Source organism: Lepus europaeus, chromosome 1 (genome assembly GCF_033115175.1).
Source record: "Lepus europaeus isolate LE1 chromosome 1, mLepTim1.pri, whole genome shotgun sequence".
Taxonomy (NCBI): domain Eukaryota; kingdom Metazoa; phylum Chordata; class Mammalia; order Lagomorpha; family Leporidae; genus Lepus; species Lepus europaeus.
The window spans coordinates 177,202,383-177,223,855 of NC_084827.1; the positions used below are offsets into that span (position 1 = coordinate 177,202,383).

Here is a 21,473-nt window from a genome sequence, read left to right on the forward strand (position 1 = left end):
TGCTACAGCACTGATCCCGTGTTTTTTTTTTTAAGACCTTTTTGAGCCATTCACTTAGTATAAAACTCACCCTTAAAGTACACAATTCAGTGGTTTTTAGTCTATTACTGAGTTGTATGACCATCAACCACCATTTAGGTCTAGAAATTTTCATTTTTCCTTTTTGTGACAACCCTGGGTTTTTTTTTTAACACTCTTTTTTTTTTTATTTTTTGACAGTCAGAGTTAGACAGTGAGAGAGAGAGACAGAGAGAAAGGTCTTCCTTCCATTGGTTCACCCCCAAATGACTGCTACGGCTGGCATGCTGTGATGATCTGAAGCCAGGAGCCAGGTGCTTCCTCCTGGTCTCCTGTGCGGGTGCAGCAGCCAAGCACTTGGGCCATCCTCCACTGCCCTCCTGGGCCACAGCAGAGAGCTGGCCTGGAAGAGGAGCCACTGGGACAGAATCCGGCGCCCCAACCGGGACTAGAACCCAGGGTACTGGTGCCGCAGGTGGAGGATTAGCCTAGTGAGCCGCGGTGCTGACCTTTTTTACACTCTTGCCATATTTATGGGAAGCTGCTCTAAAATTTATTAAAACTGCTCTCTTTGAGAACTGTTTTAAAATCTAAGAAAGGTCTGATATTAATCTTTGGTGGTTTTCAGCATCATATTTTCACTACTTTTTTTTTTTTCTTCTTTATTGCTTTTTCTAAATTAGACGCCTTCCATCTTACTGAAACTCAGTATCTCATCAGCAGATATTTTCACTGACTGAAGTGTTTATTACTATAAAAAGTACACAGAAGAGAGGATCCTTCTCAAATGATTTCTGAAAAGTTTTTGCCAAGTGTCAGATTGACACCTGACTGTATTTTGGCTTAATTTTCCTTAAAAGTATTTTTATTATGTGTTTCAAATATATAAATATAAAGATTATTATTATAAGCACGAATCTATTTACTATTTAGATATATCAGGTCTTAAGGTTATGACATGTGTTTTTCAGTTATTTCAAGAAATAAGATTTCTCATATGATTGAAACTTTCTGTGGTGTATCCTGGAATTACCACAAACTGATTGATTTTTCCTCATTTCAAATATTTTCATTATGTATTTATGTATTATGTATTATATCAATAGTTTTATTTTCTAGAGTTGAAGTTTTTTTAAAGATTTATTAGTTTGAGAGGCAGAGTTACACAGAGAAAGGGAAAGGCAGAGAGAGATCTTCCGTCTGCTGGAGAGTGAGCAAGGCAGGGCCAGGCCGAAGCTTATCTGAGTCTTTCACATGGGATGCAAAGGCCCAAGTGCTCAGGTTGCCCTCTGCTGCTTTCCCAGGCACATTAACAAGGAGCTGGATTGGAAGTGGAATAGCCAGGGCTTGAACCAGTGCCCATATGGGATGCTGCTGTCACAAACAGTGGCTTACATCTGCTCTGCCACAACATCAATCCCGAGTTATAGATTCTGTTTTGAAGATAGCATAATGTAGTTTTTTAATTCTGCAGCTTTTTCTATCAATGTTGATTTTTATGTTTTTTTAAAGATTTATTTATTTATTTGAGAGTTAGAGTTACAGACGGGGAGGGGGAGAGGGGAGAGAGAGAGAGAGGAGAGAAGGGGGGAGAGAGAGAGGGAGGGAGGAAGAGAGAGAAAGAGAGAGAGAGAGGGAGGTCTTCCTTCCGTTGGTTCACTCCCCAAATGGCCACAATGGCTGGAGCTGTGCCAATCCGAAGCCAGGAGGCAGGAGCTTCTTCCTGGTCTCCCAGACGGGTGCAGGGGCCCAAGGAACTGGCCATTTTCTACTGCTTTCCTAGGGCATAGCAGAGAGCTGGATCGGAAGTGGAGCAGCCAGGTCTCGAACTGGCGCATATATGAGATGCTGGCACTTCAGGCCAGGTGTGGACCCGCTGCGCCACAGCACCTGCCCTTGATTTTTATGTTAAATGTAGCTCTAGATCATTCATCTTTCTTCAGAGTATGTTCTAAATTCACAATTTTTCCCCATCTCTTTTTGAATACTTAGGTTTCTTTTTTTTTTTTTTAATGGTTTATTTATTTATTTGCAGAGTTAGAGAGGGAGGGAGGGAAAAACAGATCGCTCGTCATCCGTTGGTTCACTCCCCAGATGACTGCAGTAGCCATGGCTGGCTCAGGCCAAAGCCAGGAGCTTCATCTGGGTCTCCCACGTGGGTGGCAGGGACTCAAACACCTGGGCCCTCTTCCGCTGCTTTTCCTGGGCCATTAGCAGGGAGCTGGATCGCAAGTAGAGCAGTCAGGGCGGGAACTGCCCACTGCCCATATGGGATGCCTGCAGTGCAAGTGGCAGCTTCACTAGCTGTGCCACAATGCCAACCCTTCTTTTTTTAAAAGATATTATTTATTTATTTTAAAATTTATTGTTTATTTGAAAGGCAGTGTGACAGAGAGAGGGTGAGATAGAAAGAGATCTTCTGGGCTGGCGCCGTGGCTCAACAGGCTAATCCTCTGCCTAGTGGTGCCGGCACACCGGGTTCTAGTCCTGGTTGGGGCGCCGGATTCTGTCCCGGTTGCCCCTCGTCCAGGCCAGCTCTCTGCTATGGCCCGGGAGTGCAGTGGAGGATGGCCCAAGTGCTTGGGACCTGCACCCTATGGGAGACCAGGATAAGCACCTGGCTCCTGCCTTTGGATCAGCGCGGTGTGCCGGCCATAGTACGCCGGCCGCGGCAGCCATTGGAGGGTGAACCAACGGCAAAAGGGAAGACCTTTCTCTCTGTCTCTCTCTCTCACTGTCCACTATGCCTGTCCAAAAAAAAAAAAAAAAAGAGATCTTCTGTCCACTGGTTTGGACCCCAAATGGTGAAGCCAGGAACCTGAAATTCTATCCCAGTCTTCCACATGGCTGGCAGGGCCCCAAGTACTTTGAGCATCTTTTGCTGCTTTCCCAGGCTTATTATCAGGGAGCTGGATTGGAAGTAGAGCAGTCAGGACTTTCGTCTAATGTGGGTTGCCAGCCTTGTGAGCTGTGAGTTAACCCTATACACCACAGTGCTGTCCCCCATCCCCTTTTATAAAAAGACTTAAAAGACTTACTTATTTGAAAGACAGAATAACAGACAGCCTTTAGCAGCCAAGGTTGGACAAGGCTGAATCCAGGAACCTGAAACTCAGTCCAGGTTTCCCCCGTGGGTGGCAGGACCCAAGTACTTGAGCCATTATCACCTGCCCTCTCAGGTACACATCAGCAGGCTCAGGAGTGGATCCCAGGCTTCACCCCCAGGCACACTGATAGGGGATGGCAGTGTCCCAAGCAGCCTCCGAACTGCTGAACTGGAAGCCTGCCCCCAGGAGGTCTCATTCCCATGTAGGCTTCCAGGTCTTTTAAAATTTTGTCTGAAATAGTGATTTGGAGAGCTGCTTTAAATTTGTATTTCCCCAATGACTATTGAGATTGAGTGTCTTTTCATACATGCATATCTGTCATTATGGTTTTTATCTGGCCTCTGTCCTTTGTCCATTGTTCTGTTGAATTGTTCGTCTTTCTTGTTGATTTTTATGATTTCTTTATGTGTTACGAAAATGAACAGAATAATTTTTTTTATAAAATTACTCATACTTATTGTAGAAAATACAGAAAGTTACAAAGAAAGAAATCTTACCTATAAACTTACCAGGTAGAAGTAATTGTTAACATTTACTATGCTTTATTATAGTCTGTTAATTTGGTCTAACTTTAGTTGCTTAAACGTACCAACAGAGATTGTATCCAATAGTATAATAGCAGATTATACACTATACCAGCTGGGATTTATCCTTGGAATACAAGCTAGTTCAATATAAGAAAACAGTCTATTACACCATAGTACAAAGTAAAAAAAGCTAATTCACCTCAATTGAAGCAGAACTAGAGTATTATTCAGAATAAAAGAGAACTTCCCATGATTAAAGAATATTTATGTCAAGCCCATAGCTATGGTGAAGGACTGAAGGCTTTTCTCCTAAGATCAGGAATAATAGAAGGATATCTGCTTTCACCGTTGCTGTATTAAATACCGTGTTAGAAGTTCTTGCCTGAATAGTCAAGAAAAAAGAAGTAAAAGGCATCCATATTGGAGGGGAAGAAGTAAAACTCTCTCTTTGCGGATGACATGATCTTGTATGTATAAAATCCCTCAGAATCCAGAAAAAAACCTCCAGAAAATCCTCAAAGTATTAGCACAGTTGTAGGGTACAAGATTAATAATCAGAAGTCAGTTTTATTTGTTTATACTAATGGTGAATAGTCTATAAAGGAAATTAAGAAAACAATCGCATTTGCAATAACATCAGAAAGAATACAGTAGTTAAGAATAAATTTGACCAGTTTTTTCTTTAACTTTTATTCTCTAAAAACTGCAAGACATTGTTGAAAGAAATTGAAGCAGACTTAAATAAGTGGAAAGGGGTCCATGCACACGGTTTGGAAGATGGCAGTACTTTCCACAGTGGTGACTAGTGTTAGTGCCATCCCTGTCAAAATCCAGTGGCCTTTTGGGCAGACATTGACAAGCCATCCTAAAGTTCATTTGGAATTGCAAGGAACCCTAAGTGGTCAAAGCAGTTTTGAAAACAAACAAATAATAACAAAATAACAGCCTTGGAGGACTCACACCGCCTCATTTCAAAACTTGCTAAAAAGTGACAGTAGTTACAACAGGTTGGAATAAGGAAAGATATATAGATTAATGGAATACAACAGAAAGTTCAGAACTAAAGTCAAATTGTTCATACTGCTAGATTATTTATATGAAGATGAAAATGAAAATATCTCTTGTTTTACTACTGCCATAACTGTACTTACATTACCATTAGTTTTGCTATGTTCAGTATTTTTATTTTTTCAGTTTTATTTACACATTTTTGTAATAAGTAGCAAATCCAAAAGTTTAGAGCCAAGATTTATAGAATAATATATAGTAGAAAATCTCCCTTTATTGTTTCCCCAGCCACCTATTCCTTTGTCCCAAATGTAGCTAGTGTTAATATATTCTTGTATATTTTGCCAAGTAAATATGTAAATGTATTTTCCTCCTCTTTGTACAAGTGGTAGTATACACTAAATATTATTCTGTACTTCCAACATTGAATATTATTATTGAAAGAATTTTCTAAAAATTTGGAAAAAAATTCTTCCATTGTTTCAGTTTCTCTGTCTTTGCCCATGGGAATATTTTTCAGATGTTTATTCCTTATTTATAGTCCCATTAATTTTTTTAAAAGATTTATTTTATTTGTTTGAAAGACAGAGTTACAGAGAAAGGTAGAGACAGAGAGGTCTTCTACATGCTGGTTCACTCCCCAGATGACCGCAGTAGGTCTTCATTTTGTTTTTATAATGGAAGTGCTTATCCTAAGGTCTGCATTCTGTTATCACAGAGGCTTAATTGAAAGATCCAAAAAGGATCTTCCATAGAAGATTATTTGAATTGGCATCCATTTTTTGAAGGATTTAAAATGATTCATTTTAAGATTTCCTGCCAGTTGGTAACCTTTGTCACTTGCCAGATTTACTGGAGTAGGGCACTACCTGATGGTGACAGAAGATTCATCAGACATTGATACTTGTCTTTTGGATGGTCAAGTGTCATTCCCGGGGTGGTTAGTTCTCCTGTTCTACAATTTTGTGTGCTTTTTCTTTCTTTCTGTACCTCCATAGGGAGGTAAATACTTCTGATAACCTAGAGCAAGCTTCTTGCTTCATAGTTTGAATTTCCTGAAGTTACTTGAAATGATTATTTTATCTTTAAAGTGTTCTCATCCTAGTTATCTTTAGACTCTCTCTCTCTCACACACACACACACACACGAGTAATTCAAAAGTTTGTGGAAAATGGAATTAAAAGATAAGCTCACTTCAGTACAAAAAGTTTTTGAAATCTGTGTATACAAAGTGGTGTTCACTTTGAAGTATATATTATAAGAAAACTATGTATGTGTTTCAGACTTTATTTTGTGCCAGAATTATCGTTTCATCTATCCATGAACTTTTTGAAGTATCCTCATATATATATGTATATGTAAAATATACCGGAGAAGAAGCTTTCTTAGAGCAAAATCCATACTCAAGAAGACCTAATTGTTCTTCAGATTTGCCAGTTTCCTTGGACATGCATCTCAGTTTGAGAGCATGGTTGTGTATGTTAACACCTCTGGTGTAAGTAGCTGCTGCTCCGTGGATGCGTGTTACTCATGGCATCAAAGTAAACTACTGGGTTGATGCATTCATTACATGTGTGTCTGGATAATCCGGAAGCACATTTAATGAAAGTCTGACTGACTTAGATTCTGTTGCCTGTTACCCTTCCTCAGTAGTAACCATTGTTTCTATTGATGATGCTCCTCCTCGGGCTATTTGAAGCATCTCCAACTATCTGTGTGTCCTTTAAACACTGCGCATCCCCAATAAGTGGTGGCACTTTGTGCATAGAATTATTTACTTCACTGTTTTCAACCAAGCATCAGTGTAGAAGATAATGGCAAATACTTAGCCTGTAATATGTCTCAGACATTGTTCTAAGCACTTGACATTCATCATGTTGTGTGTTTGCAACAAACCATGAGGTAGTTACAAATATCCACATTATAAAGATGGGGACAAGGAGGCGCAGAGGTGCTGGGCAGTGCAGTCAGAAGCCAGTCCTGGGTAGTCTGGCCGCTCTGTGCTTGTAACTCCAGCTGCACTCAGTGTCCCTGTGCTCCAGCGTGACCACAGGAAATTGTAGATTTTGTGAGTCAGAAATGGTTGAATATTAAATTTTGTAAGTTCAACTTCAGGAATAGAGTTACTTAAATATACATTTATTTGAAAGACAAAATAGAGCAGGAGAGACAGAGATCTTCCATCTGTGGATTCATTCTCCAAATTACAGAAACAGCCAGGCTACAGTCAGGAGCCAAGAACTCCATCCAGGTCTCCCCACGTAGGTGGCAGGGGCCTAAGTAATTGGGCTATCAGCCAAAGCCTTCCCAAGTGCATTACCGCGAAGCTGAATTGGAAGCAGAACAGCTGGGACTGGAACCAACACTCAGATAAGGGATGCTGGTGTCACTCGCTGCACCACAATGCTGGCCCTGTTCTCTGTTTTTTAGACACCTATATAGATTATGTACAGATGCCCATGATATTTTTTTAAAAGATTTATTTTATTTATTTGAAAGTTACAAAGAGAGGTAGAAAGAGAGAGGTCTTCCATCCACTGGTTCACTCCTCAAATTACCGCAGCAGCCGGAGCAGAATGGATCCAAAACCAGGAGCTGGGAGCTTCTTCCAGGTCTTCCATGTGGGTGCAGGCCAATCCCAAAGACTTGGGCCATCTTCTTCTGCTTTCTTAGGCACATTAGCAAGGAGCTGAATTGGAAGTGGAACAGCCAGGACTTGATTGGTGCCCATATGGGATGCTGGCACTGCAGGTGGCGTTTTAACCCATAACACCACAGCACTGGTCCCCAACTTTTGCTTTTTTTTTAAAGATTTATTTTATTTATTTGAAAGAGTTACAGAGAGAGCTAGAGAAAGAGAGAGAAGTCTTCCATCTGCTGGTTCACTTCCCAGATGGCCACAACGGCTCGAGCTGCGACGATCCGAAGCCAGGAGCCTCTTCTGGGTCTCCCACGTGGGTGTAGGGGTCCAAGGATTTGGGCCATCTTCTACTGCTTTCCCAGGCTATAGCAGAGAGCTGGATCTAAAGAGGAGCATCCGGGTCTCAAACTGGCGCCCATATGGGATGCCGGCGCTTCAGGTCAGGGCTTTAACCCACTGTGCCACAGCACCGGCCCCAAACTTGCTTTTATAAAAGCATTGCAGGTGCCGTTGCCGTGGCATAGTGGGTAAAGCTGCTGCCTGCAGCGCCGGCATCCCATATGGGCACCGGTTGAAGTCCTGGATGCTCCACTTCCAATCCAGCTCTCTGCGATGGTCTTGGGAAAACAGTAGAAGATGACCCAAGTCCATGGGCCCCTGCACCCGCATGGGAGACCCCGAAGAAGCTCCTGGTTCCTGGCTTCAAGATCAGCAAAGCTCTGGCTGTTGCGGCCAACTGGGGAGTGAACCGGTGGATGGAAGACCTCTCTGTCTCTCCTTCTCTCTCTGTGTAACTCTTTCAAATAAATAAATAAATCTTAAAAAAAAACAAAAACAAAAACAAAAACAAAACCCTTGGAAGGTAAAAACCTTTTGTTTAGTTATCCGTTTCATCTTAAGTCTTCAGAAAACTTAAATAAGACAACTTTATTTACACTGATGAAAGTTTTGAAATTTACCCCAGCAAATTATACTGTGTAAAATTCTGAAAAAGACGTGTAGTAAGGAGAAAATGACTCATACTAAACAAATTCAATAGTGAAAGAAGTTTTTAACCAGTTATATGTTGACTGTTCTGAAATAAGGAGGTGTAGGCAGCATATTTCAGTTGATTTTGAATCAAAATTGACAATCAGTGGGGACCACGGTAGACCAAACTATTTGTTGAATTGCAGGATTCTTTTTTTTCCCCCAGGCTAACTGGAGATGTGCTTCTTGCCCCTCTGCCAGGATGGTCTTGGCTGCAGGCAGGATCCAGGCTCATTTCCTCTGTGTGCCCTGCCTAAGCACCTTCACAGCTCTTTCACAGACTCCAGATGTACAAGTTAGGATATATACCAACATTTTCTCAGTTTAAAATTCTCCTTCAAATGTCCACAGGTTTTATACTTTATACGTTTTCAAGATTTTTATAAATACCTTTTGCTCTACTTTTTCCTAAGCCTCATACATTTGTTTATCCAGAAGCTTTAAGTAGCGTGTTTTTGGCCCTCTGTTCTGCCTTTCTCCTGTGTGGGTGGTGCCCATCCACTGCTACCTCATTGTTACCTGGACCCTGTTCCAAATGGGTTGTGGGTGAAACTGTAGGGTAGTCACTGAGTGGTTGGGATTTCATTATTTATTTCAGGCATTCTCTCTCCCTTCCCCTTAATGTATCATTCAGATGATTAATTTTATGCAGAATCTTACTTGCTCATTCTCCATTTAATTTTTTTTAAAGATTTATTATTTTATTTATTTGAAAGGCAGAGTTAGGTAGAGACAGAGAGAGAGGGGTTGTCCATTCACTGGTTCATTCCCCAAATGGCTGCAATGACAGAGGCTGGGCCAGGCCGAAGCTATGAGCCAGGAGCTTCTTCCAGGTCTCCTACGTGGGTGCAGGAGCCCAAACACTTGGGCCATCCTCTGCTGCTTTCCCAGGGGCATTAGCAGGGAGCTGGATCGAAAGTGGAGCAGCCAGGACTGGAATCAGTGCCCATATGGGATGCCAGGGATTTAACCTGCTGCGCCACAGCGCCAGCCCCTCCATTTAGTCCTGATTCCTGCCATTCTGAATACTACTTGGAGTTGCTGTTTCACATTGGTGAATTGAATGAGGCAGAAAAAGATTGTTTTTCTCTTTGTCATGCTGCTGTTGTGTCATCTCTTTGTGACTCCATCTTATTTCTGCCTTTCTCTAGTTAAAGGCTTACTGGACCCTTTCACATCAAATCTCTCTTACAACGTTTGCTCTAGTCTGTAGCGTGTTTACCCTATCTGCTTTTGGATACACCACTTATTTTGTCTCCTTGCTTAGTATTTTCTCCCTCCACCTAGCCTATTGTAAGGCATTGGATGTCAGTTTTATTGATCTAAAATGTGGATTTGGAACTGTCTGGTGCAACTAGGTTTGGGATTGTCTCCTTATGTTGTGTAGTTACAGTTTCCCAGTGCTGGCAGTGATGAGATGCTTTGGGAGGTGGGGAGAAGCAACGTATAGTTTTATCTGTTTTATACATTTTTCTTTCTTTTTTTCTTTCTTTCTTTCTTTTTTTTTGGCAGAGAAACTTTTCCATGTCTGTAAATAGTGCTGCTGTCCTGCGATTGACAGGACGAGGAGGAGGAGGAACAGTGGTGGGGGCTCCTAGAGGTCGAAGTTCTTCAAGAGGGCGAGGTGAGCTCTGTGTGAAAACTGGTCGCAGAGGCGGGGGAGGAGGACTGCTGAAGCAGCCCCGAAGTCCCTCTGGGACGGTTTCTGGATGAGGGCCGTGTGCAAGAGTGTTCCCCGCAGAGAGGGACTTTGGCAAAAGCTGTCTTTAATACTAGGACCTCTGAGAGGGTGGAACATAAAACACTTATGCAGCATTCATTTATTTAACCTGTAGTTTTATAGACCATGTCTTGTCTTAGATAATTGTTTTGTTATTACTTGGTTCTTTGATACCTGCTCCCTATTTTGGGTTTACTGATTTTTCTGCTTTTTTTCTTTAGAAGGACATCCTTGATGCTTGTAATATAAATAGTCACTTGAGCATTTAACTCTAAGTTGGTTAAATCATTGCAGTACCCTAAGCATACCTTGTACTTAGGAAAAAGAGATGCTTTAGCAATGGAAAAAGTGGGTTTTGCCATGATAGAGGCCATTGACTTGACATCACACCACCAGGATTGGCACCCTCATGAGTGTGAAGAATCTAACTTTTTTTATTAATGTGGTGCTTTTTACGTAATCTTCCCCTTGTCCATTCTTGTGCAGAAGTGTTGTGAATAAGAGTTAAGTACCGTTTCCTATTTGTGTTTTTTCCTTCTGAATTTGTCTGTCTCTAGAACAGTGATTATACCAATCTCAGCAGGTGGTAGATTTAGAATCACCTAATAATAAACATCCTGGGGCCAGTGTTATGGTGCTGTGGGTTAAGCCACCACTTAGAATGGTGGTTGCTCCACTTCAATCCGGGTTTCCTGCTGGTTTGCCTCAGAAGGCAATCGAAGATGGCCTAAGTCCTTGGACCCCTGCCACCCACATGGGAGACCTGATGGAATTTCAGGCTCCTGGCTTCAGCCTGGGTCAGTAGCCTGGCTGTTGGCAGTCTTTTGGGGAGTCAGCCAGTGGATGAAAGATCTCTTTCTTCTGTCTTTCCCTATCACTCTGCCTTTCACATAAGTAACTAAATAAATCTTGACTAATAAAGGAAATACAGATGCCACAGAATTTTGGGTGGTGAGGTCCAGGTCTGTGTGGAAGCTGCATAGGCAGTTTAGATTCACACTCAGGTTCCCCTGGCCCAGAATTGGTCTGAGATGCATACATCTTGGTGGTGTGATGATTTGGAAGGCGAGCATTTTACCCCTGAATGACCAGTGCTTTGATGATGTTTTGAAGGTGAGATGAGCACTCGTGGCTCTGGCCTCTGTGTGAGCATTTCTTGTGTTGTCCTGCTGTAGGGTAGCAGTAAGGAAAGGTTGCTTGGGCAGCCTTGCCTCTAGGGCTTTTCTGGGCAAATCAGAGATCTTAATCAAGAAATGTGAGCCACTCCGACCTTGTGTGCTACAAATACCAGCCAGTCTCTAAAGAGGCCTTTATTTATTATTCTTAAAATCACTTTTTGAGAGACAGGTGAGTGGATGATGAGTTTCTTCACTTCTTTGAAGTTCATCACATAGGAGAGAACTCCTCTTACAATCTGAATTTAAACAGGGATGTATAAAAGGTAGATGCAATGACAAATATAAGAAGCAGTGATGTAACACATTAATGTGAAAGAATGGTGGGAACTAGTCAAATGACCTTACATTGTGGAAAATATTTCCACACCATTGCTGTGGTTACTTGTGATTCTTTAAGTGGTTTTAAAGACTCACTTTATAAAAAAAAGTTGTAATTGTAGTCTGTGGTTTCTGATTTTGTCTTGAAATGTTTAATGTTTATTATAGCTTTTCTTTGTATGGGCACAGCTAAAATTGGTGATTATCCTCTTTTACAACTTGAGAAAACTTCGATGTCAAAATTGCCTGACTTCCTCAGTTGAAAATATCACAAATTGGTAAAATTTAAACAGATGAATGGAAGAACAATATAAAATCATCATCTTTGTATTTTATTGGTTAGGATATTTAAAGATAAGGCAAATCCACACTGTCAACCATTTTCTCTGTCATCATTAGAAAGGAGTATATTTTAATTCTCAAAAAGAATAGGTTGCGATCTCAGACAGTAGGACAGTCCGTTAAATTAGACTTTATAAAAAACTCATCATGTTACACTTGCTTGAAAGGCAGAATTACAGAGAGAGGGAGAGACAGAGAGAGATTTCCATCTGCTAGTTCACTCCCCAAATGGCCACAGTGGCCAGGGCTGGACTAACCCAAAGCCAGGAGCCAGAGGAGGCTCCTGGAATGTGGGTGCCAGGGTCCAAGGACTTGGGCCATCTTCTGCTGCTTTCCAAGGCACATTAGCAGGATTGGAAGTAGAGCAGCCAGGACTTGAACCGGCACCCATATGGGATGCTGACACTGCAGGGTGGCAGTGACCCTGTGTGCCACTATGCTGGCCCCTGCATTCTTTTATAATCTTTAATAAAATTATATATTCCCTGAAGGAAAAAGATGCTTAAACTGTGAGTTGACTTTAAGTTGAATTCACTTTAAGTTGATTTAAATTTATGGTGAAGTTGATACAACTGGTAGGCAGTTTTAAGGTTATTATTTCACTGTGATCCTTACTTCCATTTTACTGAGGGAAGAAAAGGATGCTTTAATCAATAGGGTGCCTGTTTTTCCTACAAGTAACCATTCACGATCACGTGCCTTGGGCTCAGTGCTGTGGCATAGCAGGCTAAACCTCTGCTAGTGGCTCTGGTGTCCCATCTGAGTGCTGGCTGGTTGGTGTTCCGCCTGCTTTTCCCATCCAGCTCTCTGCTCATGGCCTGGGAAAGCACTGGAAGATGCCCCAAGTGCTTGGGCCCCTGCACTCATGTGGGAAACCCAGAAGAAGCTCCTGGTTCCTGCAGCTCCAGCCATTGCAGCCATTTGGGGAGTGAACCACCGAGTAGAAGATCCTTCTTTTTCTTCTTCTCTCTGTAATTCTACCTCTCAAATAAAAATAAATAAATAGATAGAGAATCTTTAAAAAAAATTATGTACCTTATTTGGTATTTCATAATATCATATAAAAGTACCACTGATTTCTGAGTCTGATTTTTTTTTTTTTTATTTAAAGATTTATTTATTTATTTATTTGAGAGACAGAGTTACAGATGGAGAGAGAGATAAAGAGGAAGTCTTCCATCTGCTAGTTCACTTCCCTAATGACTGCAGCGGCCAGAGCTGGGCTGATCCGAAGCCAGGAGCTTCTTCTGGATCTCCTATATGGCTGCAGGGGCCCAAGCACTTGGGTCATCTTCCACTGCTTTCTGAGGCTATTAGCAAGGAGCTGGATGGGAAGTGGGGCAGCTGGGACTCGAACTGGTACCCATATGGGATGCCGGCACCTCAGGCACCACAGTGGCAGCCCCTCTGAATCTGTTCTTGATGAATTATAAGCATGAAGTGGAAATTGCAGCATGGATATTTGAAATGATTATATAACTCTTGTGTTTAGCTTTGGAATGCATTTATGCTTTTATTCAAGATCTACCATCATTTTCCTTTGGGTAATTCTGCACTGAGCGAGAACTTGAACTAGGGATAATGGCTAAGATGTCATCTGGGTATAAATAAGTTCCCTTACTGCACTCTTCTTTTGTGTTGGGTACAAATGGTGCACATTAGTTGAGGCCACTACGAAGTAGAAAGCTAAGAATGCACATTACCTTCTGTCTAAAGCCAGCAGTGGGGTATATGTCCTGGCTCTTCCTAGCTGTGCAGATAGAACAATTTTATATGGATTGTTCTATGGTAGGCTTTTGTCAGTCACAGAAAAATAGTGATTTCTGTTAATATCTGTAACTTTTTCTCTTGTGGCTTTATAGTCTTCTCCATTTTATCAGAATTTATATAGCCAGTCCTTCATTGATCATATCATTTCTAGTTTTTTATTAATTGCGGTTCAGTTCTTCTTGAATATATATTTGTGTAAATATTTCTATTAGATTCAAAGTACAATTGTTGAGGCAGATATTGATAAATCTAAATTGCCTCAACCTAGACCAATTTTTTTTTTTGGACAGGCAGAGTTAGAAATTGAGAGAGACAGAGAGAAAGGTCTTCCTTCTGTTGATTCACTCCCCAAATGGCCACTGTGGCCTGTGCGCTGCACCAATCTGAAGCCAGGAGCCAGGTGCTTCCTCCTGGTCTCCCATGTAGGTACAGGGCCCCAGCACTTGGGCCATTCTCCACTGCCTTCCCTGGCCACAGCAGAGAGCTGGACTGGAAGAGGAGCAACCGGGACAGAACCGGCGCCCCAACCGGGACTAGAACCCAGAATACCAGTGCCACAGGCGGAGGATTAGGCAAGTGAGCCGCGGTGCTGAATCTAGGCCAATTTATACTCGAACAACTGGAGCCTTTAAATTCCTAGCTGTGTATCCTCTTACCAGCTCTGGGGTTGAAGCACACTTTTCTTACCTCAAGACTTGAGTAGAGGCAAAGGAAAGCTTTGATTGCTGTACTTTGATTGAATGTACTGTAAGGAGCTAGTTTGTGAAATTGATAACTGTAGAGTTGAGTATTAAGTTATCCTTTCTCTGGGATTAGGTAAATTATAATAACATTTGTGTTTTAGCTTTTCTCTTCACAGACTCTCCAAATCAAGAGTTCTTCCATTTTTATTGAAAATAATCCAGTAAAAGCTTTAATTACAGTAATGATGTATTGATCTTGGACTTTTGCTGTTGAATTCTTTATTAAAAACTCATTGTTGACACTGTTTCTTGTTCAGGACTGGGACTGAGACCCTTGGATTGGTTTATTAACTTGTTTCTTTCACCCTCCCATGGTCTAGCTGCGTCAGTGTCCTCGCTGGTCTCCCAGGTACAGCTCCATTGGCCTCAGTAGGTATTTAAATGTCGATATGCGGCTTTGTGTAGGGACAGACTCCAGAGACTGATCTTCAGAACTGAATGTGTGCCAGCTGCTGACATCTGTCATTTTCCCTGTTCTCTTGTTTCCAGGCAGAGGCAGAGGTGAATGTGGTTTCTACCAAAGAAGTTTTGATGAAGTAGAGGGTGTGTTTGGTCGAGGAGGTGGCAGGGAAATGCATAGATCACAGAGCTGGGAAGAAAGGTAACTAGAGGAGCCAGACGTTGGCATAAAGATTTCTTGGTATATAACACTTACTTATTTACTTACTTTCTCGCTTTATGCAGAGGGGCAGTTTCTTTGTACTGTCATATTGTGTCATATTTTATTTTATTTTACTTGAGAGGTAGAAAGGGAGGATTCCGTCTGGTGGTTTGCTTCCCAAATGCCCTCAACAGCTAGGGCTGAGCCAGGCGGAAGCTGGGGCTGGGAACCCCATTCGGGTTTCTCATGTGGGTGGCAGGGACCCCATGGGATGTACTGGCAGGAAGCTGGAGTTGGGAGCAGAGCTGGGGCTCAAACCCAGGACTCTGATATGGGATGTGGGTGTTCCAGCTAAGTACAACATCGTAAAAGCATTGCATAAAGCTTGCATCCTGTATCTAATTCTGGGCCAAGTAGAAGCTTCTGGCAGCTGAGTGCCTTTGTTGTCATCTTTATGGTTTTCAGTATTTTCACAATATTAAGTAATTGTTTTGGATTTGTTTTGTAATTTGAAAAAGAAAGAAATGCTACTGAAGAAACACAGGCAAGTGGTTGTCATGAAGGGAAGCTTGTAATGTTGTCCTCAAGCCTTGTTTGAAATTTATTTTATCTTTCTAGGGGTGACAGACGTTTTGAAAAACCAGGACGAAAAGATGTAGGTAAGATTCTTAATTGTTTTGAAATATTTCCTGGACCTCCATGATAGTTATACTTTATGAAGTCCAAATAAGTGTAAATAATTAGCTCAGTCACCTGCAACTTCCCAGCAGATGGGGCTGTAGCGTTGCGTTGCAGCTAGACTTCTGTGGTTGTTTGCAGTCTGCGGTGCATGAAACCAGGGATGACAGATACAACCAGCAGGCCTCAGCTGACCTGTGTGTTCTCTGTGGGTGTGTATCCATTATTAGTGCCTTTGTCACCTGAATTTCAAGTTAGGAACCAGTCTTTTGACTAATTTCTAGTGTATATAGAACCTCACAGATGAGGATCTGTGCTTCTGACTCAGAGGCCTTGGGCTAACACTATGAATGTTCTTGGTTTAGTTATGTATTAATTGGGTTGCTTTGCTGAATGGTCTTAATTGTCTTAAGATGAGAACAGTTAAGGAAATTACATAGCTAAGGTATTTACTGAAGAGGAATATAATACAGGAATGGGACTTAAGTGTTTGTGATGAATTAATTGTAATTTAAAGAATTTAAAATGTGAAGATGGGACTTTCTGATTAAGAGTATCTGATTAAGAGTATATTTTATAACTTGCCAGTAGATATTAATATCTGGGAGGCAAAAAAAGCCCTGATTCATAGTGTCATTGGAGTTATATAAATTACCTACAAGTTCCAAATTCCTACAATTGCCACAAAGTTCTCTAGAATATGATTGTAGCTGACAGGAGCAAACATTTCTCATATCAAATATGTAAATATCATTCATAGACTGATCTGTAGTTGTTTTTTGAAAACTAGTTTTAACAATTGGCATTGCTTTCCGTGTAATTTAAACATGTCAATGATTTAAATTCTTCTTTCATTCACCTGGGCTTGCAAATACTTGGTTGTGTTTATATTGATGAAAGGCCATTGAGTATTCCATGAAGAAATTTGGAACAGACTGGGGAAGTGTCTTATTGATTGTCAGCTTTCCCCGTTGGTGCACTATTGGGTATGTTGTCTTGGGGCACTTGTCAGGACCTCTGTCCCTATCCTTGTTGGATTCAGTACTTCTGCCAGTGAATATAAAGAAGTTGTTGAAAGGTAGTTTAAAGAGTACAGGATTTGGAATCAGAAGATTGGGGTATAATAAGCCTTCAGATACTCGTTAGTTTTATAATATAATGTGATAGTGCCTTACTGAAATTTTAGGGTTAAATAAGAACACATTAACTCATTTATTCTGTCAGTGACTGAATTCCTGCTTATGTGCTAGACTTTGTGCTAGGTGTTAAATAACTGTTCCTTTTCTTTGGAGGACATTGTTGCTGGGCTCATTTGATTTTCAAGTCATTTAGTGTTGGGAGAGAGCTATGGAGTGGAACAGTTAGAACTTGGGATCAGAATTAAAGAGTAACAAGAGAACAGGTCTAACCAAGTTGAAATTTAGCAGAAAATACAGTCTTACGTGAATAAATTATAGGACTTAAAATAGGAAGTGGCTGTGTGTAACAGCAGTTTACTGGGAAAAGATGCAGCTTTTTGGGCTGACTCTTTGCTTCGTGTTTGTCAGCATTGTGATGGTGGTTTACAGCCAAGGGTACTAGAACTGAAGTGTTCTTAATGAGTCAGGTGATGGAGGAATATATCGACCTTCTTCATCATCTTGTTTTTAATTAAATGTCTTTGGGGCCTGCAATGTGGTGTAGAGGGTAAAGCTGCTGCCTGTGGTTCTGGCATCCCGTATGGGTGCTGGTTTGAGTCCTGGCTGCTCCACCTCTGATCCATCTCCCTGCTAATGCACCTGGGAAAGCAGCAGAGGATTGCCCAAGTACTTGGGCCTCTACACCCAAGTGAGCATGGGAGACCCGGAAGAAGCTCCTGGCTTTGGTCCTAGCCCTAGCCATTGGCAGCCATTTGGTGAGTGAACCAATGCATGAAAGATCTTTTTCTTTGTCCCCCAACCTCACCATGCCCCCTGCCCCCTTAACTGTACCTTTCCAATTAAAAAATAAATCTTCAGGAAAAAAGTACTCTGTAAGGTAGTGAGAGAGAAATAGAGAAAGAAAAATGTTCTTTCTGCTGATTGGCTCCCCAAATGATTGTAAGAACTAGGGCTGGGCTAGACTGAAATTGGGACTCAGGAACTTGGAGCCAGGAACTTCATCTGAGTCTCTCAGATGTGGGTGGCAGGGATCTAAGTACTGGAGCTAACACTTACTGTCTCCCGGGAAAGCTAGATCAGAAGTGGAGGCAGGACCCCAAAACCAGCTCTTCCACTATGGGATGCACATGTCTCCAGCTGCAGTTTAACCTGCTGTGCCACAAAACCTGCCCCCTCACATTTTTTTTAATGTTGTCACGGGAACAACCTAAGTGTTACGTTTATTTTTGGGTCCACAACTTGAAAGGATTGTTTCGGAGGACCAAGGTATTTGAATCCTGGGGATGGAGACTGTATGAAGGAAATGGCACTGTTTAGATAGGAGGCAAGACTGTGGACAGGACAGCGTGTGAAAGAGGGACACCGTCTACAGAATACTTGCATGGTGATGTGAAAGAGGAGCTACATCGATCTGCATTTGTCCCAGGGGCAAAAAAGGACTGAAAGATGACAAGCTCAAGGAGGTGGGTGTTTGACATAATCTTACAAAGATCTAATGATCACAGTTATTGATATATATCAATATATATATTATATACATGTATGTATATAATATATGGGTTGCCTTGACTAGGGTTCTCTTGGCAAAGCAGTGATTTCTCTGAACAAGAATATTTTGATTCTTAACTGTGAAACAGTCACATGATGCTGGGTGGAGTACCTGAGTAGAAGGTTCTTTTGTCACTATTTGTGGTCCTCATATGTTAACTATATGAATTCAGTTAGAGTAACTTCGGTAGCCACCCTCTGTTAAGAGTAAAGATTCTTTCTGTTGCACCCCTTGGTCTGTCTTTGAAAAGGTTCATTCCATAAAACTAAATGGAAACAGTCTGCAAGACTATTAAGGAGGTTAATATATTAACTAAAACACGACAGTTTCTATACATACTACATATTCTACTATATCATAGTGGCTTTTATTGAATATATTTGAAGATGCTCACTTCAGGTTTCCTCTGCTCAGGATTCTGAATTTCTTCTTTTCATGTGTGAGTCACTTTTGTTGAAAGTAGTGAAGATTAAAAAAATTGTTGATAGTATCTTGCACACTCCAAGAGCAACAGTACTTACTAACTTGTTGAGACACAGTGATATATTCATTGATTGTGAAATGCCCTATTGCATCTGATTAAGATCATTCAGGTACTGAAGGTTTCAGAATGATTTGTTCTTGTTAAAATTAGAGAGGGCCCGTATAGTGTTGTATTTGCCTTTTTTTAAAATAATTTTTTTAAAGGATTTATTTATTTATTTATTTGTTTGAAAGGCAGAGAAAGTCTTCACTCCCCAAGTGAAGCAACAGCCAGGGCTGGCCCAGGCCCAAGCCAGGGCCTGGCACTCCACACAGGTCCCTCACCTAGGTTTCTGAGGCTTACACACTGGGATGTCTTCTGTTGCTTTCCCAGGCCCGTTAGTGTGGAGCTGGATCGGAAGTGGGTCAGCCAGGGGGTGGCATGGAATTGTTAGAGGTAGTAGGCAACTTAGCTCACTTTGCCACAACTCTAGCTCCATGTGTTTGCTTCTTAAGTGAAGACAAATGGAGAGAATTGCAGGCATCTGGGTCAGAGTCGTCCATCATCCCTGTGAACCTCTGTGGAAGAACGCGGCGGTGGCAAAAGGCCCGTGAGGGTGGGATTATTATTGGTCAATAGGAATTAATGGCTCTGTAGGGGAGATAGTTCTGGTGATCATCTTGAAATATGACTGTGAGGAGGAGGAAACTGAAGGAATGATTCAGGTGATATCTGTAGACTTAGCCCAGTGACACTAAATAGTGCATTTTGGGTGAAAAATACTGGGAATAGGCATAGCAATTTTGATTAGGTGGTGTTTTCTGGCAATTGGTGATATAAGCTTTTCCCAAGGTCAAAAAAGGACTGAATGATGTAAAGACCCTTAGATGTTTGGTAACTGTTTTTCTTCTTTTTGTTGAACCTGTCATGCTGTCTGTATTAGTTTCCAAAAAGCACTTTTTTTTTTTTTAAATAAAGGGGTTTATTTGTTTATTTGAAAGGCAGAATTAGAGGGTGAGAGAGAGAAAGAAAGATACCTTCCATCTCCTGGTTTACTCCACAAATGACTCCAGTGGCTCAGGACTGGGCTAGGCCAAAAACAGGAGCCTGAAATTCCATCTGTGTCTCTCCTGGGGCTGTCAGGGGCCTGGGCACTTGGACCATCTTCTGCTTCTTTCCCAGACACGGTAGCAGGGCGCTGGATCAGAAGTGGAGCCGCTGGGACTCAAGCTGGGACTCATATGGGATGCTGGCACTGCAGATGGCCACGTCATCTGCTGTGCCATAAAGCAGCTCCGAAGTATTCTTTATGATCTCGTATCCCAGATGCCATGAGTGAATTCCCAGGTTACTGAGTTGGGCGGCCAGGAAGGCAGAGCTGCGACATTTTCCTTGATCACTCCTCCCCCGGTCCCCCCTTTTCCTTTGAACTCCACGTTTTCCTGAGTAGATAGTTATCATGGAGCTTGCATCGTGATTTAGCAGGTGAAGCTGCTGCCTGCGGCGCTGGCATCCCATGTGGGTGCCGGTTGGGGTCCTGGCTGCTGCGCTTTCAATCCAGCTCCTTCTGATGGCCTGGAGAAGCAGCAGAGGGTGGCCCAAGTGCTCGGGCCCCTGCGCCCAAATGGGAGACCCTGAAGAAGCTCCTGGCTTTTGATTGGCCTAGTTCTGGCTGTTGCAGCCACTTGGGGAGCGAACCAGCGAATGGAAGGCCTCTCTGTAACTCTGCCTCTCAGATAAATAAATAAATCTTTAAAGAAAGAATGTAATCTGTACCCTAGAAATTGTGATTCTTAGAAACAAGTGAAAGAATGATGAACAGTGCTTGCAGAAACTTTCTATTCTCTTGACAGATGTTTTGATCATGCTTCTTGATTATAAAATAATTTGTAAAATATCAAATAGCATTAGTCTACCAACAATTTTGCAGTTTCGTTGAGTGTGTGTGAGGGAAGTCACATTTAGTTTTCAGATGCCAGATGTACGTATTAACAGTGAAAGCGCAGCTACTGCTCACCTGACTCAGGCAGACTGCCCTGCGTCAGGGGCCCAGGGCACAGGGCTCATGCAGCTGCTTTCATCACCTGGGGGAGTCGCACTTACTCTTGATGGCTTTTGACTTCCTTTTCATCTATTTAAGTGATACGGTGCTTTTAGGGGAAAAAAACATACCATGTCAGTGTTTGATACTACTTTATTTTCACAGGTTAGGTGAGTCTTGTTAGTTTAGTATAGAAATAAGAATTTGTGTTTTCTTTATGTGTTATAGTAGGCTTGGGTTAGGAAGAAATCTGTCAGACTACTACTTAAGAATGAATGCCTAAGATTATCAAATAGCAAAAGTTTTCAGTACTTAATTTTTAATGTTATATTTTTCTGCTATCATCAGATAGATGATAACTCCAGACAACTCCACAGTTCTTTATTTTCTTTTGCTTTTGGTCAAAGAGTAGAAAAATGTGACCTGCTGCTGTGCTGTGCTCTTCACAACTGCTTGCCTTGACAGCTAGGAAGAGAGGGTTCCTGCCTGGGTCATCACCAGGGGGGACATCAGTCTCTCCCTTGTCTCAGTTAAACCCCGATGAGGGGAATTTCAGATCTGTGTGGAGCCTGAGAAGCTGACTAAAGATGCCTGTTTTGTT

The 21,473-nt window shown here is 41.8% G+C and overlaps 1 protein-coding gene across 4 annotated transcripts in view; it reads left to right on the top strand.

Annotated features, from left to right (window-relative positions):
* GIGYF2 (GRB10 interacting GYF protein 2) overlaps positions 1-21,473 on the top strand; it is a 152,026-nt gene that overhangs the window by 48,743 nt on the left and 81,810 nt on the right. For 3 of the 4 annotated variants that reach the window (XM_062193489.1, XM_062193501.1, XM_062193495.1), the window contains exons 6-8: positions 9,843-9,954; positions 14,891-15,002; positions 15,621-15,661. In XM_062193489.1, the coding sequence (XP_062049473.1) occupies positions 9,843-9,954; positions 14,891-15,002; positions 15,621-15,661 (265 nt within the window). The remainder of the gene's footprint in view (positions 1-9,842; positions 9,955-14,890; positions 15,003-15,620; positions 15,662-21,473) is intronic. The other variant, XM_062193509.1, reaches the window with a different exon arrangement.